This window comes from Cherax quadricarinatus, chromosome 4 (genome assembly GCF_038502225.1).
Source record: "Cherax quadricarinatus isolate ZL_2023a chromosome 4, ASM3850222v1, whole genome shotgun sequence".
In the NCBI taxonomy this organism is placed as follows: domain Eukaryota; kingdom Metazoa; phylum Arthropoda; class Malacostraca; order Decapoda; family Parastacidae; genus Cherax; species Cherax quadricarinatus.
In genome coordinates, this window is record NC_091295.1 from 20,592,293 (window position 1) to 20,620,104 (window position 27,812).

General features: G+C 42.8%; 1 protein-coding gene across 3 annotated transcripts in view; it reads right to left on the minus strand.

Moving 5' to 3' along the window:
* The window catches only part of stau (double-stranded RNA-binding protein Staufen), a 326,000-nt gene that overhangs the window by 150,752 nt on the left and 147,436 nt on the right, over positions 1–27,812 (minus strand). For all 3 annotated transcript variants that reach the window (XM_070095188.1, XM_070095180.1, XM_070095173.1), the window contains one exon: positions 17,837–18,017. In XM_070095188.1, the coding sequence (XP_069951289.1) occupies positions 17,837–18,017 (181 nt within the window). The remainder of the gene's footprint in view (positions 1–17,836; positions 18,018–27,812) is intronic.

Sequence of the window (27,812 nt, forward strand, 5' to 3'; positions counted from 1 at the left end):
AGCCGTAGATCTACGGGACGGACCCTGAAAGGGTTAATACATAACACTTTTATTTACAATTCTTGGCATAAATTATTCATTACTTCTCCATTTGTTTAGGATGGCATCTAAAGGTAGTTGTTAGAAACGATTAAACTCAGTGAACAAGATATTTCGATGGTAATAATATGGCTCTGGGCCGCATTAAATATTGTGTAGCTATGTAGGTGCAGCTATACAGCCAGGCGGACTATATAGCTACATCTACTGGCTACCTACACCTGACTTCCTACAAATAAATACAGTGGACCTCCGAGTTTCGACAGCATCAATTTTCGTGAAATTCGATTTTCGGCAAGTTTTTTCGGCAAAATTTGGCCTCGAGTTTCGTGATTAGACTCACATTTCAGCGACCGTCCGGTACCCGTCCGCCTGTCACCGCGCACACAAAGCCAGTCTCCCACGCCATTCACGCTCAGTGTGCAATTGTTTACCAACATGTGACCATCACCAGGCGGGTTCATACGTAATAATCCATTGTATTTTGTGATTGCAACTGCTAAATAAGTCACCATGGGCCCAAGGAAAGCTAGTGCAAGCCCTTTGGTAAAGAAAGCGAAGAACACGATCCAGAGGGATTTTGAAGCGTTTGAGGCAGACCCTGACCCTGCCGACCCTCTGCCTGTTGTGGCATTGGGCAAGTCCATGGGGTTGGAGGTGAGTGACGGGGATGTGGAAGAGTTGGTGTAGGATCACAAGGAAGAGCTAACCACTGACAAACTGCAAGAGCTTCAACTGGAACAGCATCAGACCACAGCTGAGGAACTTGCTTCATAGGAGGAGGAAAAGAGAGTGAAGGAGGTGCCTTCTTTGGTGATTAAGGACATGTGTTCAAAGTGGAATGAGTTGCAAAGTTTTGTTGAAAAGTATCACCATGACCAAGCTGAAACAAGCCATATCTGCAACATGTTCAGTAACACAACAATGTCCCACTTCAGGCAAATCATAAAGAAATGCCAGAAACAGACCTCTCTGGACAGATATTTTGTGCGACAGGGGTCCAGTGACTCTCAAGTTGTTCCATGTGGCATTAAAAGAAGAAGGGAAATAACCCCAGAAAAGGACTTGCTACCTGAAGTCCTAATGGAAGGAGATTCTCCTTCCAAACAATAGTGTACACCTTCCTCCTATCCCCTCCTCCCATCTTCCATCCACCCAGAAGTCTTCAGTAAAGGTAAGTGTAATGTTATTATTATTTTTTATATGCATGTACTTGATTTTTGATTGTTTTCAGTATGTAAATCTTTATTTAACTTGAAAAAAAAATTTATTTTAATAGTTTTGGGTGACTGGAACGGATTAATTTTATTTCCATTATTTCTTATGGGAAACATGGTTTCGAGTTTCGTGAATTTCGACTTTCGGCAGGCTCTCTGGAATGGATTAATCACGAAACTCGGGGGTCCACTGTACTACTATAAATACTTTGCATATATTCCTAGACAATAGTAAATGACCAAGGCAGGTGTAAATGTTGACCTGTCAGTGTGTTTGTGACTGAGTACAATTTCAGTACCTAATACAGTGGACCCACGGTATTCGATGGCATCGGTATCCATTAAATCTGGTATTCGATGCATTTTAACGCAAAAATTTTGCCGCGCCACTCATTAAAAAACCCGCCACACGCGATTCGTCCGAGACGTGTCCACGTGTGGCCTGAACTGCCCCATGCGTGCCAGTGTTTACAAGCCAGCCAGTGTGCTCGCATCTAAGCATACATTCGGTACATTCCATATTATCAGTGTTTTTGGTGCTTGTATCTGCAAAATAAGTCACCATGGGCCCCAAGAAAGCTTCTAGTGCCAACCCTGTGGTAAAAAGGGTGAGAATTAGTATGGAAATTAGGAAAGATTTTGAAGGGTTTGGGGCTAACCCTGAGAAGCCTATGCCAGTTATGGAATCCATTGTGCCTACTTCAAAAATTAAGGAAATGTGTGTTAAGTGGGTTGAACTGCAAACCTTTATAGATGAAAATCACCCTAACACAGCTATTGCAAGCCGTGCTGGTGACTATTATAATGACAATGTTGTGGCCCATTTTAGACAAATCGTAAAGGAACAGGAGGTACAGAGCTCTATGGACAGATTTGTTGTGTGACAGAGGTCCAGTGACTCTCAAGCTTGTCCTAGTGGCATTAACCCTTTCAGGGTCCAAGGCCAAAATCTGAAGTCACGCACCAGTGTCCAAGAAATTTTGAAAAAAAAAAAAATTATTTTTTCTTACAGAATTAAAGAGCATATTTTTGTGAAGGTAATAAAACAAAAAAAATTAGAATCTGATCAGTACTTACCGAGATACAGTGCCAAGAAGTTTGTAGAAAATGATGTGGTGGCGGCAACATCGACGAATTCCACATACGCGTATTATATTATTTTGTTGTTTTAGTTGTTTTTTCTTTTCTTTTCCAATTTTTTTCTATTCCTACTAACATTTGGGGCCTGAGAGACCAATACTGTATATAATTTATATATATAAACTCACTGTATTGAACACAATAACCGCACTAAAGTTATTATCATATTATTGTTTACCACTGTTGTTTATTACAATAAACATGCACAAATATTGTATAATACTAATGTTCTATCATATATTTACATATTTACAATCACTGGACATGGTTTTAGAACTGCTGGAGCTTGTGGAACTCCTTGAAACAAGGCACCATGCACAGAGGCACCTTACATTCCTCACACATAAACCGAGTGTCTTTGCGTCTTTGTTGCCGTCGTTTTGTTTGTGCACAGACAATGCATCTCTTCTGAGGAAATTTCTTTTGAGTTGAAGGAAGCTGTATTATGAAATGATCACCTTCTCTTCTCAAACGCTTGGGTATATTGTGATGAATTCGAGGACCATGTTGTATTGCAGGTGTTGTTACCTGGTACTTCATTATGAGTTGTCTGACAACAGACAAACAAAATTCACCATACGGTGGTCTGTTACCAATCTTTATTTGGTACATATTATATGCATTCAGCATTGAAATGTCCATGAGATGGAAGAAAAGTTTCATGTACCACTTGTAACTCTTACGAACACAGTCAACAAAACCAATCTGCATGTCACACTTGTCAACCAAGCGCATGTTTTGTGTATAATCAATCACTGTCACTGGTTTTCGAATACGTTCATTAGTCACTCGATCAACTTTGCCACTGTCTTGCATTTCATTACGGTGAATGGTTGTCAACAATGTGACATCTCGTTTGTCATGCCACCGTAATGCCATGATGTCATTGGCAGTAAACACCTGCACGTCATCACCACGAACACCTGCGTTGAGCCTGGGCATATGTTTACGATTAGAACGCACTGTGCCACACACATCTGTCTTGTTCACTCGCATGAAATCACTGAGTAATGGGCTTGTGTACCAGTTATCGGTATATAATGTATGGCCCTTACCAAGATAAGGTGCCATCATGTTTCTCACTACGTCACCTGATATACCCAATAACATCTTGGTATCTTTCAATGTTTTACTACCCGTGTATACAACAATATCCAACACCAGGCCACTGTCACAATCACAGAGTACAAACAATTTTATACCAAAGCGGTTCCTCTTGCTCGGTATATACTGCTTGAATGACAGTCTACCTTTGAACAAAATCAAAGACTCATCAATTACAAGATTCTTGAATGGATAAAAGTATATCCAGAACTTTTGTTTGAGATACATGAAAACATTTCTAATCTTGTATAACCTGTCACTTCTGTCAGGCCTGGTTTTGTCAGAGAAGTGCAACATACGTAACAGTAAGATAAACCTGTTCACTGGTATTATTTCACTGAAGGATGGGGTACAAATTAGCCGATCTGTGGACCAGTATGCTTTTATATTATGCTTATAGACGTGAGGCATAAGCATTATTGTTGCAAAAAGCAAATACATTTCTGCAACAGTCGTCTCTTTCCACCTGTGTAGTCTTGACTGTGGTGATAAGATCGTATTTGCCATGGTGTACTGAAAATACTTATTACTTTCCCTGACAATAGTTTCCATCAATGGCTGGTCAAAGAATAATTCAAAGAATTCCAGTTCATTGGCCGTGGTTCCAAGGGGACAGGTAGGTAGAATTCCACTTTGCGAGTCATCAAAGTGGTGAGGGCTGGGAACAAAATTGGGATTTTGCTGCCAATCCCAGATACGGTTTGCTGGTGGATACTGGACATCATAGGCTGGTTGTACGGGTGGTTGTGGCGGGCTGGTGGGTGACGCTCCGCTTTGTCCTTGAACTGACGAGTCAGCAGCGTGGGTTCCCGCGTGGCACAGCGAGTCACGCATGGCGGTGCCACTACCACCACCAGCCCCACTAACACCATCCACTGATGTCTGTGGCCCATCCATGCCAAGTGTAGCCACATCATCCTCACTATCACTACCTAAAACGGGTGTAGGGCCACGGGATGTACTCCGGGATGTACTACGGGATGTACTCCGTCCCCTGGGCATAGCATAGGGTACACTACCCGAGCGCATGCGGCGGCGCACATACCGACGCTTCACTGGTGAATATGTTTCCTCACTATCACTACTCGAATGATCGTCGAGCGCAATAAAATCACAATCCACGTCAGAATCATCGTCATTACTGAAGTCAGAGGCCAGGCCACGGGAAAATATTAGTTTTCTCTTACGTTTAGGAACAACCGACCGTGAGTCACGAGTGCCCACACCAGAGGTAGAAGGTCGAGGATCGTCGGGGTTTTGTGCACTATTATCGATATCCTGGTCATTATTTTCGGTCACTAACTCATCAAAGCCGTAGAATTCGTCTTCATTTCCACTTCCATCAGTGTCAAAACTATCAGACAGGAAGAGGAGAGTCCCAATTTTCCGGGGAGTGAGAGCTGACTTGCGACGAGACATGGTGAACAAGGATGACTGAGCCGGCGTTCCCACAATGCTATGCAGGCGCCTAGATTTTTTGTTTACGGCGCACACCCACCGCGCAGACCCATTCTCTCATATGTAGGCCTATGAGCGCTTTCGTGCTAAATTTGACGGCGCTAGAATTTTGGCGTAGATCTACGGTTTGGACACTCACCGACCAGCCGTAGATCTACGGGACGGACCCTGAAAGGGTTAAAAGAAGAAGGGAAGTAACCCCGGAAAAGGACTTGCTACCTCAAGTCCTAATGGAAAGGGATTCCCCTTCTAAACAATAAGTTCGGCACTCTCCCCTCCTCCCATCCCATCAATCACCACCAGATCTTCATTAACCCTTTCAGGGTCCAAGGCCCAAATCTGGAGTCACGCACCAGTGTCCAAGAATTTAAAAAAAAAAATTTGTTATTTTTTCTTATGAAATCGTAGAGAATCTTTTTGTGAAGGTAATAAAACAAAAAGTACGAAATTTGGTGGAAAATTGACGAAATTATGCTCTTGCGAATTTTGATGTGTCAGCGATATTTACGAATCGGCGATTTTGCCGACTTTGACTCCCATTTTAGGCCAATTACATTATTCCAATCAACCAAATTCTTAGCTATTTCACTAGTATTACTTCTATTCTATCGATTGAGCACAAGAAATCGCCAAGTCAACTGTTTCAACTACAAAATAAAGTGATCGGAAATTGTTAATTTGGCCAATTTAACACAAAGTTCAAAATATTCCAATTTCAAAATAGGGTCCAGAATAAACAATGTAGGCATTCCTGGCACTAAACTAACATTTCCTCTGTTCATTAGTTATGTTTTGAGGCTTTACAAATAAATTCCATTTTGATTTTTTATTCACATAATGAATTTTTATTCACACCAAAAAATAGAAGATTTACTGTTATGCAATACTGTAATAATTGTATAAATATCATCACCATATTTGTGAATGTATATTAGGCCCACCAGCTGACATGTATTAGATGTGTGAGGTCGTTTGTTTACTCTTGAATATCGGCAAAAATTTAACATTTCCGCTACTTTGAGCTCAGTTTCAAGCCATTTCCAGTGCTAAAACCAATCAAAATCATCTCTATTTCTGTAATATGTCTTCCATTCTATCAAATGAGACCAAGAAATCGCAAATACAACTATAAAAAACATACGAAAAAACACTGCAAAGTTGCTGTTTTAATCGAAAAATCATGATTTCAGTTTTTTCTCTCATTATACACAGTGTGCTGCAGGATCTGTTTTATGTGGTGCACACATACCACATAGATGTATTCTCTCATATCTAGGCCCAAATGTACCACTCACAGTTTATCAGAGTGAGCTGAGCTCATGGCGTAGATCTACGGTTTGGACACTCACCGTAAAGCCGTAGATCTACGGGACGGACCCTGAAAGGGTTAAAGGTAAGTGTCATGTATTGTATTGTTAGTAGAGTACCTCAAACTGTGCATGTCGTCTTCAGTTTGTGTGCATTAAACTTAATATTTCATGTGGTAAAATTTTTTTTTCATACTTTTGGGTGTCTTGCACGGATTAATTTGATTTCCATTATTTCTTATGGGGAAAATTAATTCGCCTATCGATAATTCTGACATACGATGAGCTCTCAAGAACGGATTAATATCGAATACTGGGGGTCCACTGTATTAGTGTCAGAACAAAGACTGGCTATGAAATCACAAGAACTACAATAAATTGTAGTTATCAGAACATAAAAATTATATAAAATATAAAAACGAGGAAAAAAGGTATATCAGCAACACTTCTGCAAGCGGCAGGACTCCATGCTGCAGTCAGGTGAGCATCTGGATAATTACAATTTGTAGTAGTTCTTGTGATTTCATAGTAAATCTTTGTTCTGATACTAATGTTAGTGTTACGCGCCCCTCCTTCACGCTCCATACTATACAAAAATAAAAAGCCTGGTTAAAATAAGTTCTGTAATAATATAATGTGAACCACTTTATTACTAGCTAGATAAAGCAGGTTCGACTATATATTATTATCTGGTACGGTATAAATCATCAAAGGTACTCTCAAGCAAGGTTGTATTCAATAAGATGTTATTCGCTAGGCATTATTATAGTATTATATTATATTATTATTGTATTATAGTAGGTTGATTACTGTGTTCTGTTATGCAAGTGGGAAACCACTACTTAAGAGACCGGTTGATGGTTCCAGAATTGGCACCTGGCGCTACCTCCTGACCGACCTGATGTCAGACCACTGAGCATTTGAACAGTCAGTCAGATCATAGCACTGACTCTGATCAGGTCTTCAACCCAGAGATCTTAACTTGGACAATAATTCTAAATCATGCCTATTGTCTTAACTTTGCTGTTAATTCCAAGAGTCTGATAACTCTTCTGCTTAGGAAGGATAACTGATTTACTTCCTTAAAGATCCCTTAGTCGTTCTTATTTGGACTGTTCATTGTAATTATTGTATTATGCTTAATTCATAAGGATTTGAACATAGAATTACATTCCTCATTGTACAGTCTCATTTCACTGATAATAGTGAATTGTCATTTTAATTCACTGACTGGGTACCAATAAAGGTTCATAATTGGTAGTAAATAAAACAAACCAAAAAACAAAACGAAGTAATTATTCCCCTATTTTTGCGGCATAGAGCAAGTCGTAACAGTTAGGTACAGTGAAACCCCGGGTTTCAGGCACCATAAGAATCGTCCACTTCGGGTTTCAACTGCTTTTTTCGGCCAAATTTTGTCCTGCGTTTCGGCTGTTGCCCCGGGTTTTGGCCGGCGCACCAGACCTGTCCACCTGCCCGCGCCTGCGCGCCTCCCCGCACAGGCATCATGAGCCAGTCTAGCTTTGTTTATCCTTGAGTGAACATTACCCTGTGTGTTCATTTGAACATTTCACAATAAATTCAGTGTGTTTAGTGCTTGTTTATTGATTGTGACTGTGAAATAAGCCACCATGGGCCCAAACAAACTTCATAGTGGGATGGAGGCAATGGTTGAAGCAGTGGTGGAGGCAGTGGTTTAGGCAGTGGTTGAGGTAGTGGTTGACGCAGTGGTAGAGGCAGTGGTGGAGGCAAGAATAAGTCCTCCCCCTCTCCTCCCTATCTTCCAGATGCCAACAAGAGTCTTCAATAAAAGTATGTAAATGTGATTTTAAATGTTGATTTATGTATTGTATTACTCATTTAATACAATATGTAAGATCATATGTTAAACTATAGTTATTCTTTAAAAAATGTATTTTTTGTGAATATTTTTGTGGGTCTGGAATGGATTAATTGTATATACATTATTTCTTATGGGAATTACTGCTTAGCCTTACAGCCGTTTCGAGTTTAGCCCTAGCTCCTGGAACGGATTACGGCCAAAACTCGGTGTTCCACTGTACTGAAAAAGTACTGAAAAAGTACTCGGTTGCAAACACAGTGACAGGTGAACATTTTCACCTACCTTAGTCACATACTGTTGTCTAGAAATATATACATAGTATTTATAGGTCCCAGCAATGTTTTGGATACATGGGAGTATATTAAAATAATAATAATAATAATAATAATAATAATAATAATAATAATAATAATAATAATAATAATAATAATAATAATCTCAACAGAACACATGACGATAACACAAGGCACAGATCACTCTTTGATGTTCCTCGTGTCCATCTCACACTATGCAAAAACTCAATGCACATAAAAGGCCCATAAATCTGGAATTCATTACCTGTGAATATAAAAGAAACACTGTCTGTTTATAAATTCAAGTCTCTTCTTAACCCTTTGACTGTTTCCGACGTATAAATACGTCTTACGAGCCAATGTTTCTGACGTATTTATACGCACAAATTCTAGCGGCTTCAAATCGAGCGCCAAAGGCCTGGTAGGCCTACACGGGAGAGAATGGGTCTCAGTGGTCGGTGTGCACCCTGTGGAAAAAATCTGGGACCCAGCGGTGCATTGTGGGAACGCCATGTTGTCAGTCCATTTTCACCATGCCTCTCGGTAAGAAGTTCCTCACTCCTCGGCGGATTGGAGGTCTTTTGTTCCCAAGTGATAGCTCTAACAGCGATGAAAATGTCAGTGACAGTGAATTCAAGGGTTTTCAAGTGAGTGTTACTGAAAAAAGTGCCCAGGATAACGTAAATAGTGACGAAAACCCAGATGACCCACAACCTTCAACCTCTGGTGCTGTGCCGGCTTGTTCACGTTCACGTTCGCCTGTACCAGGACGAAAGAGGAAACTATTTGGTCGTGTACAACACCCTGATGATAGCAGTGATAGTGATAGTGATTTCAAGGTCATTGAAAGTAGTTCTAGTGACAGTGAGAGTGAATATTCCCCAGTGAAGCGCCATTATGTACGACGTAGTATGTGGTCTGGTAGTGTTTCATATGTTGTTCCAAGGGGAAGGAGAAACTCTGGGAGCACATCCCGTGGCCCTACACCACAACCTGATAGTGAAGATGACGATATTGTAACGATGGGTATGAATGGTGACAGTGAGGGAGGAGGCAGTGGTGGTGATAGTGAGGGTGGCACGGCCCATGTGGCACCATCACCGGGCCACGCTACTACCCACGCGGCTGACTCAGCAGAACAACCAGCCTCACCCTACCCCACACTGCCACAACCTGCACCGCCACAACCTGCACCACCACAACCTGCACAGCCACAACCACGGTACAATATCCAGACACCACTAGCAGACCGCATCTGGGATTGGCAGGACGGTGACGAGTTTGTTCCCAGTCCCCATGACTTTGATGAAACACAAAGTGGAATAAAGCCATCTTGTCCACTTGCGAACAATGCCAGTGAACTGGACTGCTTTGAGTTATTTTTCGATGAACCCCTGATGGACATCATTGTCAGGGAAACAAATACACACTGTGATTACACCATGGCAAATACAATTCTCTCACCAAAATCACGGCTACACAAGTGGAAGGAGACAACTGTGGCAGAGATGTACCTGTTTTTTGCCACAATAATGCTTATGCCACATGTGTATAAGCACACTGTCACCACATACTGGACAACAGATCGCCTGATTTCAACTCCAGGTTTTAGTGACATTATAGGTGTCAATCGTTTCCTGATACTGTTACGTATGTTACACTTTTCAGACAAAACCAGGCCTGACAGAAGCGACAGGTTATATAAGATAAGAAATGTGTTTATGTACCTGAAACAAAAGTGCTGCATGTATTTTTATCCCTTCAGGAAGCTTGTTATTGATGAGTCCTTGATTTTATTCAAAGGAAGACTCTCATTCAAGCAATATATACCAAGCAAGAGGAAACGCTTTGGTATAAAGCTATTTGTACTGTGTGATTGCAGAAGTGGTCTTGTTTTAGATATTATTGTGTACACTGGCAGTAATACTTTGAGAGATACCATGAAGTTATTGGGTATCTCTGGTGATGTGGTTCGAACAATGATGGAACCATATCTTGGTAAGGGGCATATGTTATTTACTGATAACTGGTACACAAGCCCCTTACTCAGTGATTTCTTGCGAGTGAACTTGACAGACGTGTGTGGCACAGTGCGTGGTAATCGCAAACATATGCCAAGGTTTGACGCTGGCACTCGCAGAGGTGAGGTGCAAGCCTTTGCTGCCAATGACATCATGGCATTTCGGTGGCATGACAAACGTGATGTCACATTGTTGACATCAGTTCACACAAACGAAATGGTACCTAGTGGCAGGGACAACAAAGAGACCAATGAACCCATTCTAAAGCCTGCAGCTGTCATGGACTACAACCTCAATATGCGCTTAGTGGACAAATGTGACATGCAGATTGGGTTTGCAGACTGTGTACGCAAGAGTTATAAGTGGTATATCAAACTTTTTTTCCATCTTGTTGATATCTCTATGCTAAATGCTTATAACATATACAAGTTGAAGACCAACAAAACACCAAAATATGGTGAATTTTGCCTGTCAGTAATCAGACAAATAATTGCAAAGTACCAAGGAGCAACTCCTGCAATAGACCAGCGCCCACAGACGTCATCTCGTATGAGGCCTGGTGATCACTACCCCATACAACTGCCTCCTACTACTGCCAAGAAAAATGCTCAGAAGAGGTGTTATGTATGTATGCATACCACAAAACGCCCACAAACACGCAGAGACACTCGTTTTATGTGTGAGGAGTGTGAAGTGCCCCTCTGCATATACCCATGTTTCAAAGAGTTCCACAAGCTGCAGCAGTTCTAGGAACGTGGTTAGTGACTGTACATATGTATATATATTATGGAACAATAGTAATAAACATTGTTTTGTATTGTTTGTTTGTGTAAACAAAGTGTATACACAAACTAATAGTGATAAAGTTTGTTCTGTTATTGTGTTGTAAATAATGAGTGTATATTTGAACAATGCACCTTACATTGGTCTCACAGGCCACATAAGTTACCTGGAAAAGAAAAATATTGAAAAATGCAAGAAACCTTTGAATTAGAGTAAATAAAAGAATACCGGGTGGGCGGCAGTCGCCGCTGTTGCCGTACGCATGTCAATTTCTGCAAACTTTGCGGCTCTATATCTCGGTAAGTACTGATGGCAAAAATTTTTTTTTAGGCTTAAAACACTAGTAAAAATATCCCTAACATTTTCATAAGAAAAAATAATTTTTTTTTTTCGAATATTTGGCGACATAGAATGACAGTTTCAGAGAGGGGCCTGAAACAGTCAAAGGGTTAAAAATCACTTACTCACCCACAACTAAATAAATACTGAATAACTGTATCTCATAAATGTTTAACCTGTGACCCAATCAAACTTTGTTTTTCTTAATTATATTACCTAACAGAATACTCCATTCTACTGAATGCACAGCAACACAGTAAATGACCATATGACCAGTCTTTGTAATACTCATTTGTGCTTAATTGTTATTTGTTTACAATAATGTTGACCACTGAATATATCATTGCTTAGTTAATCATAAGTTAATTTTAAGCCTGCCCATAATGCTCTGCATACAAGGGGCTTTGACATGTTGCACTTAACCACTGTACTTCTTTGTACTTCTATGTATCATGCTCAAATTAATAAATAAATAAATAAATAAATAAATAAATAAATTAATAATAATAATAATAATAATAATAATAATAATAATTTCCCTTGAAGCATGATGTAAGACATGTGTCACTCCACTGGTGACAGTGCAGCTAATGGTGACATTTGATGAGCATACACTGCCTTCACTTTATCTGTTTTCACTGTTACAAATAAATATGTCTGTCTGTCTGTCTAGCTCTCTGTCCATCTGCCTGTCTAGCTCTGTATCTGTGTGTCTGTCTTTCTGTATGCCTGTGTGTCTGTGTCTATCTGCTTGTCTCTCTTGTCTCAGAGAGTTGCTAATGAACCAACTGGTATTACATACCATCATGTCTGATTCCTGAACAAGTGAAATTCATATTACTTGACAGCTGCCAGTCATGAATATTATGCATTATATCTACAAGCTCAGTACAGCGCTTTGTCTGGATTTTTTGGGTTATCCTAGGTAATTTACACTATGTATAACTGAATTTATGTACGTGTTCCTGTGAGACAGACAGACAGACAGACAGACAGACAGACAGACAGACAGCCAGCCAGCCAGCCAGCCAGCCAGCCAGCCAGCCAGCCAGCCAGCCAGCCAGCCAGCCAGCCAGCCAGCCAGCCAGCCAGCCAGCCAGCCAGCCAGCCAGCCAGCCAGCCAGCCAGCCAGCCAGCCAGCCAGCCAGCCAGCCAGCCAGCCAGCCAGCCAGCCAGCCAGCCAGCCAGCCAGCCAGCCAGCCAGCCAGCCAGCCAGCCAGCCAGCCAGCCAGCCAGCCAGCCAGCCAGCCAGCCAGCCAGCCAGCCAGCCAGCCAGCCAGCCAGCCAGCCAGCCAGCCAGCCAGCCAGCCAGCCAGCCAGCCAGCCAGCCAGCCAGCCAGCCAGCCAGCCAGCCAGCCAGCCAGCCAGCCAGCCAGCCAGCCAGCCAGCCAGCCAGCCAGCCAGCCAGCCAGCCAGCCAGCCAGCCAGCCAGCCAGCCAGCCAGCCAGCCAGCCAGCCAGCCAGCCAGCCAGCCAGCCAGCCAGCCAGCCAGCCAGCCAGCCAGCCAGCCAGCCAGCCAGCCAGCCAGCCAGCCAGCCAGCCAGCCAGCCAGCCAGCCAGCCAGCCAGCCAGCCAGCCAGCCAGCCAGCCAGCCAGCCAGCCAGCCAGCCAGCCAGCCAGCCAGCCAGCCAGCCAGCCAGCCAGCCAGCCAGCCAGCCAGCCAGCCAGCCAGCCAGCCAGCCAGCCAGCCAGCCAGCCAGCCAGCCAGCCAGCCAGCCAGCCAGCCAGCCAGCCAGCCAGCCAGCCAGCCAGCCAGCCAGCCAGCCAGCCAGCCAGCCAGCCAGCCAGCCAGCCAGCCAGCCAGCCAGCCAGCCAGCCAGCCAGCCAGCCCAGCCAGCCAGCCAGCCAGCCAGCCAGCCAGCCAGCCAGCCAGCCAGCCAGCCAGCCAGCCAGCCAGCCAGCAGCCAGCCAGCCAGCCAGCCAGCCAGCCAGCCAGCCAGCCAGCCAGCCAGCCAGCCAGCCAGCCAGCCAGCCAGCCAGCCAGCCAGCCAGCCAGCCAGCCAGCCAGCCAGCCAGCCAGCCAGCCAGCCAGCCAGCCAGCCAGCCAGCCAGCCAGCCAGCCAGCCAGCCAGCCAGCCAGCCAGCCAGCCAGCCAGCAGCCAGCCAGCCAGCCAGCCAGCCAGCCAGCCAGCCAGCCAGCCAGCCCCAGTCAGCCAGCCAGCCAGCCAGCCAACCAGCCAGTCAGCCACCAGTCAGCCAGCCACCAGTCAGCCAGCCACCAGTCAGCCAGCCAGCCAGCCAGCCAGCCAGCCAGCCAGCCAGCCAGCCAGCCAGCCAGCCAGCCAGCCAGCCAGCCAGCCAGCCAGCCAGCCAGCCAGCCAGCCAGCCAGCCAGCCAGCCAGCCAGCCAGCCAGCCAGCCAGTCAGCCAGCCAGCCAGTCAGTCAGCCAGCCAGCCAGACAGCCATTAATTGTGAAATAAGCCACCATGGGCCCTGTGGTTAAGAAAGTGAGGAACACCATAGCAGTGAAGGAGATGATAGAAAAATATGAGAGTGGCATTTGTGTGGGGGAGCTTGCCAGGATGTATGGCAAAAACAAATCAACTATCACTTCTATCCTGGTGAAAAGAACTCAAGGAAGCTGATGTTGCGAAAGGTGTTGTCATGTTATCCAAAAATAGATCACAAACATTCGAAGAGGTTGAAAAGTTGTTGGTGGTGTGGATCAACAATAAACAGATAGCGGGTGATAGTGTTTCAGAGTCAATCATTTGTGAGAAGACAAGGCAGTTGCATGCCAATCTGATAAAGAAAATGCCTGGAACCAGTGCTGATGTTAGTGAATTTAACCCTTTCAGGGTCCAGAGGCCAAATTTCAAAGGGTGCACTTGTGTCCAAGAATTTTCAAAAAATAATTCTGTTATTTTTTCTTATGAAATAGTAGAGAATCTTTTTCTGAAGGTAATAAAACAAAAAGTACAAAATTTGATGGAAAATTGACGAAATTATGCTCTCGCGAATTTTGATGTGTCAGCAATATTTACGCATCAGCGATTTTGCTGACTTTGACTCCCATTTTAGGCTAATTACATTTTTCCAGTCGACCAAATTCTTAGCTATTTCACTAGTATTACTTCTATTCTATCAACTGAGCACAAGAATTTGCCAAGTCAACTGTTTCAACTACAAAATAAAGTGATCAGAATTTGGTAATTTGGCCAATTTAATGCAAAGTTCAAAATACTCCAATTTCAAAATAGGGTCCAGAATAAACAATGCAGGCATTCCTGGCATTAAACTAACATTTCCTCTGTTCATTAGTAATGTTTTCAGGCTTTACTAATAAATTCCATTTTGATTTTTTATTCACATAATGAATTTTTATTCAAACCAAAAAATAGAAGAGTTACTGTTATGAAATATTGTAATAATTGTATAAATAATATCAGCACATTTGTGAACATATATTAGACCTACCAGCAGGCGTGTATTAGACGTGTGAGGTCATTTGTTTACTTTTGAACATCGGCAAAAATTTAACATCTCCACTACTTTGAGCTCAGTTTCAAGCCATTTCCAGTACTAAAACCAATCAAAATTGTCTCTATTTCTGTAAAATGTCTTCCATTCTATCAAATGAGACCAAGAAATCACAAATACAACTATAAAAAAACATACAAAATAACAGTGCAAAGTCACTGTTTTAATAAAAAATTACTGTCTCATTTTTTTCTCTCATTATGCAATTGTGCTGCAGGATTTGTTTTGTGGTGCACACATACCACATAGATGTATTTTCTCATATCAAGGCCAAAATTTACCGCTCACAGCTTATCAGAGTGAGCTGAGCTCATGACGTAGATCTACGGTTTGGACCCTCAACATAAAGCCGTAGATTTACGGCACGGACCCTCAAAGGGTTAAGGCCAACAGAGGCTGGTTTGACAGATTTAAGAAGAGTAGTGACATACATAGTGTGGTACGGCATGGGGAGGCAGCAAGTTCAGACAAATATGTGGCTGAAAACTTCGTTAGTGAATTTAAGGGGTACATAGAGACTGAAAAATTCCAACCCCAACAAGTGTTCAATTGTGACGAAACAGGCCTATTTTGGAAGAAAATGCCAAAGAGGACCTACATTACTCAGGAGGAAAAGGCACTGCCAGGACACAAGCCTATGAAAAACAGGCTTACTCTTTTGTTCAGTGTTAACACTAGTGGTGATTTTAAAGTGAAGCCTTTACTTGTGTATCACTCAGAAAATCCCAGTGTTTTTAAGAAAAATAATGCCATCAAGAAAAAATTGTATGTCTTGTGGAAAGCGAATAATAAGGCATTGGTCACGAGGCAAATTTTCAAAGAGTGGGTCCTTGAAGTGTTTGGCCCCAGTGTGAAAAAATACCTCCTGGAAAATAATTTGCCACTCAAGTGCCTCCTGGTAATGGACAATGCTCCTGCTCATCCTACAAACTTGGAAGACCTATTGTCTAAGGACTTCAGTTTTAAAACAGTTAAGTTTTTGCCTCCTAACACCACTCCTCTCCTCCAGCCCATGGACCAGCAGGTCATTTCTAACTTCAAAAAACTCTACACCAAAGCAGTGTTTGAAAGGTGCTTTGAAGTGACTTCAGACACTCGGTTGACCCTAAGAGAGTTCTGGAGGAAGCATTTCAGTATTCTCCATCACATAAACCTTATAGGTCAGGCTTGGGAGGGAGTGATTTCCAGGACTTTAAACTCTGCTGGAGACAATTGTGGGCACAATGTGTCATCCAGAGGAATTTTGAAGGCTTTGAAGCTGACACTGACCCTGACATCCCTCTGCCTATTGTGGAAGGTATTGTGGCATTGGGCAAGTCCATGGGGCTGGAGGTGAGTGGAGAGGATGTGGAAGAGTTGGTGGAGGACCACAGGGAAGAGCTAACCACTGACAAACTGCAAGAGCTTCAACTGGAACAGCATCAGACCACAAAGTTTTGTTGAAAAGTATCACCCTGACCAAGCTGAAACAAGCTATATCTGCAATATGTTCAGTGACAAAACCTTGTCCCACTTCAGGGAAATCTTAGAGATGCCAGAAACAGAGCACTCTTGACAGTTATTCTGTGAGACAGAGGTCCAGTAACTCTCAAGCTGGTCCTAGTGGCCTTAAAAGACAAAGAAGGAAGGTAACCCCAGATAAGGACTTGTTACCTAAAGTCTTTATGGAAGGGGATTCCCTTCCAAACAATAAGTTCTCCCTCTTTCCTCCTCCCTTTTTTCCAGATGCCAGCAAATCTCTTCAATAAAGGTAAATAAATGTTATTTTAAACATTTATTTCAAATTTAATTTATCTATATACATATATGTATTTATCTGTGTTGTATGTAAAACTATAGTTATTATTTAAAAAATGTATTTTTTTAAGAATAATTTTTATGGGTCTGGAACAGATTAATTTTATTTACATTATTTCTTATGGGAAATACTGTTTCGCCTTTCGGCCTTTCCTCGTTTGGCCTAACTACTGAAACGGATTACGGCCGAAACCCAGGGTTTCACAGTATATGCTTCCAAACTGTTGTATCTGGGTGCCTCCGCAAAGACAGTGATTGAATGATGATGAAAGCATTTTCTTTCTTTTTGGGTCACCCTGCCTCGGTGGGAGACGGCCGACTTGTTGAAAAAAAAAAAACTATAGTTTTACATACAGACTAGGGCATACGAAAACCGAGGTTCCACTGTACTCCTTAAGAACTGCCCCAAAGTAGTTATTTTAACCCAAACACAGAGTCAGCAGTAGTTCTTATAATGCATTGTGTTGAGGCAGGTTTTTATATTAAGCACACCCACCACACAGCCCCATTCTCTCATGTCTAGGCCAAAATTTTTTGGTCACAGCCAACTTGAGGGTGTTATGAATTCTATTCTAGTATGCCATGGATGCTGTTAGCTATGAAGTGTTAGTATGTGATGGACAGCTTAACGATTAAATGTTGTCAGCACTATGCCCTTCAGATCCTCCCCTTTTTTATTTATAGAATATGCCACAGCCAAGAGAATAACAGCTATTTAAAAAACAAAAGTTCAACAGAAGCTGCTTGGAAAATGAAGCTCAATTTTAATACTACTCTAGTACAGTACATAAGTTTACTTTCAATGAGATATACTCAATATCCTTCCTATTCCCTTACTCATCATAATTTTACATATTTACCATTCTTTTACTTCTCCACACTGTGTCTACCTCTTTAAACAATATGTAAGTGTATATATATCTCTACAGTACTATCAACAATGAAAACAGAGTATAAAACACTTAGCAAACATTAATATTATAACATTTTGATATGTATTTTTGAAAATTCTCACCTCCCTGTGTACATGTGGTAGCATTTTCTGGCATTGGAAGTGTTTTCATCAACTTCAAAGCTTTCGATGCAGCATTATGCTTAGCTTGCTGGGCCGTAGTTCCTTCACCAATAAACTCACGGGTGCCAACTCTTAATGTTACAAAGAATATTGGATAAAGTGGCGGTCGGCCATAGCACTTCTGTTGATAAAAAAAAAAATGCATGAAAATTACTGCACAATAAATCATATAAGTGATTTACTCAAATTATTTGAAGTACAATTTAACTAGTAACATATATTCAAATGCAAAAGTTCTCCTGTCACTTGCTTAACACAAGCTATTTGTTCTCAGAAAAGGCCGTGTTATGTGAATCAATTTTGTATGAACCCAGTTTTACAAAGAAAAATTATAGTTAGATTTCAGACCCATTCATGCCCAGTATTTCCAAACCTCTCATAAATGATGAAAAAGACTTGTGCAACAGGTGGCTATCTTTACTGGAGAGAACCTGTCAGTATTGAATACTTTTGATCTAATAGTACTTGTCTGACACAGCAACACCATGGAATCTTGGTACAAAGGATGTCTTCTACAACTCTACTACTAAGCTGTGGCCCTCGTTATGGGCATGTCCTACTTCCATTAGTAGGTCCTGCCCATCTGTGACCAACAGTTACAGTGCTGTAACTCTTCCATTGGCTCCAATATAAATGCTTTCACTATTGTGTCCCGGTATTCATTCAAGAAAGTCTGCTGCAGAGGAAAAAAGTCTCTCCATTTAACTGATGCCTAAGTGTTGTGCATGTGTCTTACTGATCAACTTGTCAGTACTGTATACCTCTGATCTAACAATATCCTCAACAATGCAATGGTGGTAGGGTGACTCAAACACAGAAACACTTTCACCATCACTCATTCAAACAGTTTTTCCAGAAGTGCAAAGAAATCATAATAAAAATGAACATATATTATCTGAACAAAACCAATTTTAAGAAATTAAATTACAAGAGAAAACACATTTTGTTAGCCAATTCAAAATGGTACTAGAGTATACTACATACTCACCCACAACTAAATAAATACTGAATAATTGTATCTCATAAATGTTCAACCTGTGATCCAATCAAACTTTGTTATTTTTAATTACATTACCTAACAGAATACTCCATTCTACTGAATGCTCAGCAACACAGTAAATGACCATATGACCTGTCTATGTAATATTCATTTGTGCTTCATTGTTATTTGTTTACAATAATGTTTACCACTGAATATATCATTGCTTAGTTAATCTTAAGTTAATTTTAAGCCTGCCCATAATGCTCTGCATACAAGGGGCTTTGACATGTTACACTTAACCACTGTATTTCTTTGTACTTCTATCTATCATGTTCACATAAATAAATAAATAAATAAATAAATAATTAAATAAATAAATATTCTCAGTCATTATTTAGACTTTTTTCCCTAACAAGAATTGTCCAAAATATGCTCTTGACTTATAGTTAAGATACAAACAAATGTTTGTAAAATAGGTGTAAATAATGCACATATGCAACAGTTAGGTATCTTTATTTCGAAACGTTTCGCCTACACAGTAGGCTTCTTCAGTCGAGTACAGAAAAGTTGATAGAAGCAGAAGAGACTTGAAGACGATGTAATCAGTCCATCACCCTTGAAGTTTTGAGGTGGTCAGTCCCTCAGTCTGGAGAAGAGTATTGTTCCATAGTCTGAAACGATATGGAGTTGAAGTGATAGGATGGAGCCTTATATAGCGCCAGTAGGTGAGACATAGGTCACTAGTAGAGGTAGGAACGTAGACGTTGGGAGGTCAGGTCCCTCTCAAATCCAGCCATTCTCACTAGTAGAGGTTGTCGAAGTTGATTTCAGGTCTGTACCAAGATACCCTTGTGTTGCAGTGTCTGACAGAGTGAACGTTAAAATGGTATAAAATACCGACAGGTTGTTAGTTAAGACACATATGCAACATTAAAATGGTGTTTTATACCATTTTAATGTTCACTCTGTCAGACACTGCAACACAAGGGTATCTTGGTACAGACCTGAAATCAACTTTGACAACCTCTACTAGTGAGAATGGCTGGATTTGAGAGGGACCTGACCTCCCAACGTCTACGTTCCTACCTCTACTAGTGACCTATGTCTCACCTACTGGCGCTATATAAGGCTCCATCCTATCACTTCAACTCCATATCGTTTCAGACTATGGAACAATACTCTTCTCCAGACTGGGGGACTGACCACCTCAAAACTTCAAGGGTGATGGACTGATTACATCGTCTTCAAGTCTCTTCTGCTTCTATCAACTTTTCTGTACTCGACTGAAGAAGCCTACTGTGTAGGCGAAACGTTTCGAAATAAAGATACCTAACTGTTGCATATGTGTCTTACCTAACAACCTGTCGGTATTTTATACCATTTTAATGTTCAGGTGTAAATAATGCTGAAATAAGAAAAAGTTCAGGGGTGAGATAAGTAAGTTGAGAAAGCCTTGAAAACAAATGAATTTAATAGTTAAAACGAGAAAGAAAAAACAAAAGAGGTGAGGCATTAGATGGGGAGGTGGAGGTACTGGGAAGATAGAGGGAATATTCTGAGGAATTACTGAATGTTGAAGAGGGAGGCAGTGATTTCTTGCACTGAGCAGGAAGGTATAACACCTTTAAAAGAACCAAACCTGGGAAAGAAGCACAAGGCAGTGGGTAGAATGAAAGGTTATAAAGCAGCTGGGATTAAAGACAGTAATGTTAAAGCAAGTGGGGATATTGTATTGGGGTGGTTGGTGCTTTTATTCAGTAAATGAATGAAAGGGGAAAAGGTACCTAAGGACTGGCAGAGAACAATCATAGTTTATTTGTATAAGGAAGAAGGAAATATAAAGGAGTGTAAAAATTATAGAAAAAAAAAGCCAGTTGGGTAAAACAGGTAAAGTGTACGGTAGAACAGTTACTGAAAGAATTATGGCTAAGAGAGAGTAGGAATGCAGATGAACAAGGTGGTGTCAGGAAGGGTATGGGATGTGTAGACCAAGTGTTTACACTGAAGTAGAGTAGGGCCCCGCTTTACAGCTTTTCGTCTCACGGCGTTCTGCTAATATGGCGATTTCAAATTATGACCAAAATCCTCTATATGGCTCCTCATCTTTCTAATACAGCATGCCCCAACCAGTTTGTTTACATTCTCCATGAGCACATCATTCTATTATGACTGGAAACTTTCCAAAATTTCAGGTGTTTTAAAGTTACTGCATATTACGTTTTTTTTTTTCAACAAGTTGGCAGTCTCCCACCGAGGCAGGGTGACCCAAAAAGAAAGAAAATGCCCAAAAAGAAAATACTTTCACCTCACTCAAACATAATCACTGTCTTTGCAGAGGTGCTCAGATACGACAGTTTAAAAGTTCCTCCAAACTGTCAATATTTCAAACCCCTCCTTTGAAGTACAGGCATTGTACGTGCTTCCTATTTCCAGGACTCAAGTCCGGCCATCTCCCACCGAGGCAGGGTGACCCAAAAAGAAAGAAAATCCCTAAAAAGAAAATACTTTCATCATCATTCAACACTTTCACCTCACCCACACATAATCACTGTTTTTGCAGAGGTGCTCAGAATACAACAGTTTAAAAGTATATACGTATAAAGATCCACAACATGTCCCTCCCAACTACCAATGTCCCAAAACCCCTCCTTTAAAGTGCAGGCATTGTACTTCACATTTCCGGCTTCCCTGAATCCCTTCACTAAATTACCCAGCTCACACTCCAACAGCTCGTCAGGTCCCAAATACCATTCGTCTCTATTCACTCCTATCTAACATGTTCATGCACGCTTACTGGAAGTCCAAGTCCCTCACCCACACAACCTCCTTTACCCCCTCCCTCCAACCCTTTCGAGGACGACCCCTACCCTGCCTTCCTTCCCCTACAGATTTATATGCTCTCCATGTCATTCTACTTTGATCCATTCTCTCTAAATGACCAAACCACCTCAACAACCCCTCTTCAGCCCTTTAACTAATACTTTTATTAACTCCACACCTTCTCCTAATTTCCACACTCCAAATTTTCTGCATAATATTTACACCACACATTGCCCGTAGTCAGGACATCTCCACTGCCTCCAACCGCCTCCTTGCTGCAGCATTTACAACCCAGGCTTCACACCCATATAAGAGTGTTGGTACCACTATACTTTCATACATTCCCTTCTTTGCCTCCACAGATAATGTTCTTTGTCTCCACATATACCTCAAAGCACCACTCACCTTTTTTCCCTCATCAAATCTATTATTAACCTCATCCTTCATCAATCCATCCACTGATATATCAACTCCCAAATATCTGAAAACACTCACTTCTTCCATACTCCTCTTCCCCCATTTGATATCCAATTTTTCTTTATCTAAATCATTTGATATCCTCGCCATCTTATTCTTTTCTATATTCACTTTCAACTTTCCACCTTTACACACACTCCCAAATTCGTCCACTAACCTCTGCACTAACCATGAATCACCCATAAGCACAGTATCATCAGCAAAATGTAACTGTGTCACTTCCCATTTTGTATTTGATTCCCCATAATTTAACCCTTTGAGGGTCGACAGGCCCTCACCGAGACTCGTTCTCAGGGTCGGCCAAATTTAAAAAAAAAAAAAAAATTCTTATGAAAAGATAGAGAATCTTTTCCCGATCATAATGACACCAAAAATATAAAATTTGATGGAAAACTTACGGAATTATGCTGTCGCGAAGTTAGCAGTCTAGGCGATGTTTACGCATCGGCAATTTTGCCCACTTTGAGCCCCATTTTCGGCCTGTTCCACTGTACTAGTCAACAAAAAGCATGAATATTTCGCTAGAACTCCATTTTTTCTATCGAACGAGTGCAAGAAACCACCCATTTACCAATTTCAACTATCCAGTACAGTGGTCAGAATTTAGCAATTTTGCCAATTTCACACAAATTTCAAAAGATGCCAATTTCTGAATAGGGTCCAGAACAAACAAGAAATACATTCCTGGCACTAAAATGACATTTCCTCTGTTCACTAGTCACGTCTCAAGGCCCCTCTTACATTCTTTTGCTTTCCACTTTCAGTTTTTATTCTCACAAAAAACAGAAGATTTACTGTTATGCAGACTACTGCATTAGTGTAAAAAATGGTATGAATTATATTGGCGCACTTGCAAAAGAATATTAGACTCACCAGTTGACGTGTATTGGACGCTTAGCATGATTTGTTTACTTTTGAACTTTGGTAAAAATCGAGCATTTCTGCTACTTTGAGCTCAATTTCAAGGTACTTTTCATTATAAAACCAGTCAAAATCATCTCAATTTCTGTGATATGCCTTCCATTCTATAAAATGAGACCAAGAAAACTAGAATACAACAATAAATACCATACGAAAATACAGTGCAAAGTCGCTGTTTTATTCCAAAAAAACGGTCAAAGTTTTTTTTCTCATTATGCACTGTGTGCTGCAGGATTTTTTTTATACCATGCACACTGGCCACATAGACCCATTCTTTCATATGGAGGCCTACCAGCTCTCTCCCACTAGATTTGAGGGCGCTAGAATTTAGGCGTACTAGTACGTCAAAAACCCTGGGTCGTAAGCCGTACTAGTACGGCCGAAACCCTCAAAGGGTTAATCCCACCCCTCTCCCGAACACCCTAGCATTTACTTCTTTTACAACCCCATCTATAAATACAGTGGACCCCCACCTTACGATATTAATCCGTTCCTGAGAGCTCATCGTATGCCGAAATTATTGTAAGGTGAATTAATTTTCCCCATAAGAAATAATGGAAATCAAATTAATCTGTGCAAGACACCACAAAGCATGAAAAAAAAAAAATTTTACCACAAGTATTAATTTTAATACACACAAACTGACACTTACCTTTATTGAAGATCTGGTGATGATTCATGGGATGGGAGGAGGGGAGTGTGTGGAAGTTGTTAATGTTTAGAAGGGGAATCCCCTTCCATTAGGACTTTAGGTAGCACGTCCTTTTCCGGGAATACTTCCCTTCTTCTTTTAATGTCACTAGGACCAGCTGACTGTGGTGCAGCAACAGCTGACCATAGTGCAGCAACAGCTGACTTTGGTGCAGCAGCAGCTGACCGTGGTGCAGCAACAGAAGACGGTGGTGTAGCAGCAGCTGACTGTGGTGCAGCAGCAGTTGACCGTGGTGCAAAAGCAGCTCACCATGGTTCAGCAACAGCTGACTGGTGCAGCAACAGCTGACTGTGGTGCAGCAACAGCTGACAGTGGTGGAGCAGCAGCTGACTGTGGTGCAGTAGCAGCTGACCGTGGTGCAACAGCAGCTGACCATGGTTCAGCAACAGCTGACTGGTGTAGCAACAGCTGACCATGGTGCAGCAACAGCTGACCTTGGTGCAGCAACAGCCAGCTGTGGTGCAGCAGCAGCTGACCGTGGGACGACAGTACATATTTCTCACACTTTTTACCACAGGGTTGGCACTAGAAGCATTCTTGGGGCCCATGGTGGCTTATTTAGCAGTTACAAGCACTATAAACAATGGAATAATACAAAATGTATCGAATGTATGCATGCAACCGGCCACCCTGGCTCGTAAACAATGAGGGCAGGGCAGCTGAGGCACTCAGGCTGGATGGACAGGTTCGGGACGAGTCATGTTGGTCAGAAACAGCTGATGGTGCTGCAGCAGCAGCTGACTGTGGTGCAGCAGCAGCTGACCGTGGTTCAGCAACAGCTGACTGTGGTGCAGCAGCAGCTGATGGTGGTGCAGCAGCAGCTGAAGGTGGTGCAGCAGCAGCTGACGGTGGTGCAGCAGCAGCTGACGGTGGTGCAGCAGCAGCTGATTGTGGTGCAGCAGCAGCTGACGGTGGTGCAGCAGCAGCTGATGCTGGTGCAGCAGCAGTTGATGGTGGTGCAGCAGCAGCTGACCGTGGTGCAGCAGCAGCTGACCGTGGGACGATAGTACATATTTCTCACCCTTTTTACCACAGGGTTGGCACTAGAAGCATTCTTGGGGCCCATGGTGGCTTATTTAGCAGTTACAAGCACTATAAACAATGGAATAATACAAAATGTATAGAATGTATGCATGCAACCGGCCACCCTGGCTCGTAAACAATGAGGGCAGGGCAGCTGAGGCACTCAGGCAGGATGGACAGGTTCGGGACGAGTCATGTTGGTCAGAAACAGCTGATGGTGCTGCAGCAGCAGCTGATTGTGGTGCAGCAGCAGCTGACCATGGTGCAGCAGCAGCTGAGCATGGTGCAGCAGCAGCTGACTGTGGTGCAGCAGCAGCTGACCATGGTGCAGCAGCAGCTGACCATGGTGCAGCAGCAGCTGACCGTGGTTCAGCAACAGCTGACTGTGGTGCAGCAGCAGCTGACAGTGGTACAGCAGCAGCTGACTGCAGTGCAGCAGCAGCTGATGGTGGTGCAGCAGCAGCTGACCGTGCTTCAGCAAAAGCTGACTGTGGTGCAGCAACAGCTGACGGTGGTGCAGCAGCAACTGACAGTGGTGCAGCAGCAGCTGACGGTAGTGCAGCAGCAGCTGACTGTGGTGCAGCAGCAGCTGACGGTGGTGCAGCAGCAGCTGATGGTGGTGCAGCAGCAGCTGATGGTGGTTCAGCAACAGCTGACTGTAGTGCAGCAACAGCTGATGGTGGTGCAGCAGTAACTGACACTGGTGCAGCAGCAGCTGATGGTGGTGCAGCAGCAGCTGACTGTGGTGCAGCAGCAGCTGACAGTGGTGCAGCAGCAGATGGTGGTTGTGCAGCAGCAGCTGATGGTGGTGCAGCAGCAGCTGACCGTGGTGCAGCAGCAGCTAACCGTGGGACGATAGCACATATTTCTCATCCTTTTTAACACAGGGTTGGCACTAGAATCATTCTTGGGGCCCATGGTGGCTTATTTAGCAGTTATAAGCACTATAAACAATGGAATAATACAAAATGTATCGAATGTATGCATGCAACCGGCCACCCTGGCTCGTAAACAATGAGGGCAGGGCAGCTGAGGCACTCAGGCTGGATGGACAGGTTCGGGACGAGTCATATTGGTCAGAAACAGCTGATGGTGCTGCAGCAGCAGCTGACTGTGGCGCAGCAGCAGCTGATCATGGTGCAGCAGCAGCTGACCGTGGTTCAGCAACAGCTGACTGTGGTGCAGCAGCAGCTGATGGTGGTGCAGCAGCAGCTGACTGCGGTGCAGCAGCAGCTGATGGTGGTGCAGCAGCAGCTGATGGTGGTGCAGCAGCAGCTGACCATGGTCAGCAGCAGCTGAACGTGGTCAGCAACAGCTGACTGTGGTACAGCAGCAGCTGACGGTGGTGCAGCAACAGCTGACGGTGGTGCAGCAGCAGCTGACTGTGGTGCAGCAGCAGCTGACGGTGGTGCAGCAACAGCTGACGGTGGTGCAGCAACAGCTGACCATGGTGCAGCAGCAGCTGACTGTGGTACAATAGTATACATACGTATTTCCCACCCTTTTTACATATGATTGCTTGTGAGATGGTATCTCCTGGTATCTGTTTTTCGTTTATCCACACCAAAAACAGTCCAACATCTTCGAGTACTTGCGATCTCTGTTTCGAAAACAAACTTGCACCTTTTGCAAGAACAGCTTCCTTGACTGCCGTTTTGTTGGCCACAATAGTAGCGATGGTTGACTGGGGGTTTGGTATACAACCTGGCCAGCTCCGAGACACGCACTCCACTTTCGTACTTACCAATTATCTCTTTCTTCATTTCCATAATAATTTTCACCTTTTTTACCGCACGGTTGGCACTAGAAGCTTTCTTGGAGCCCATGGTGACTTATTTTGCAGGTACAATCACTAAAAACGCTGTGATAATATGAAATGTACCGACTGTATGCGTTTATGCGACTGCAATGGCTGGCTTGTAAACACTGCCACCCACGGGGCAGCTGAGGCGCGCTCAGGCAACACGTGGGATGCGTCCTGAACCGGGACGAATCGCGTGAGGCGAGGCAAAATTTTTGTGTTAAAATGTATCGTATGGCGGATTTAACGTAACGCGATGCCATCGTAAGGTGCAGGTCCACTGCATATTAAACAACCATGGTGACATTACACATCCCTGTCTAAGACCTACTTTTACTGGGAAGTAGTCTCCCTCTCTTCTACACACCCTAACCTGAGTCTCACTATCCTCATAAAAACTCTTTACAGTATTTAGTAACTTACCACCTATTCCATATACTTGCAACATCAGCCACACTGCTCCCCTATCCACTCTATCATATGCCTTTTCTAAATCCATAAAGGCAATAAAAGCTTCCCTACCTTTATCTAAATACTGTTCACATATACAGTATATGCTTCAATGTAAACACTTGATCTACACATCCCCTACCCACTCCAAAACCTCCTTGCTCATCCGCAATCCTACATTCTGTCTTACCTCTAATTCTTTCCATAATAACCCTACCATAAACTTTTCCTGGTATACTCAGTAAACTTATTCCTCTATAATTTTTACAATCTCTTTTGTCCCCCTTCCCTTTATATAAAGGGACTATACATGCTCTCTGCCAATCCCTAAGTACCTTCCCCTCTTTCATACATTTATTAAACAAAAATACCAACCACTCCAACACTATATCCCCCCCTGCTTTTAACATTTCTGTCATGATCCTGTCAGTTCCAGCTGCTTTACTCCCTTTCATTCTACGTAATGCCTCACGCACCTCCCCCACACTTACTCCCTGGCCAGTGCACGAAATTACCGCTTCCCTTTCTTCGTCAACATTTATAAGTTCCTCAAAGTATTCTCGCCATCTACCCAATACCTCCATCTCCCCATCTACTAACTCTCCTACTCTGTTTTTAACTGACAAATCCATTTGTTCATAGGCTTTCTTAACTTGTTTAACTCACTCCAAATTTTTTTCTTTTCATTAAAATTTCTTGACAGTGCCTCTCCCACTGTATCATCTGCTAC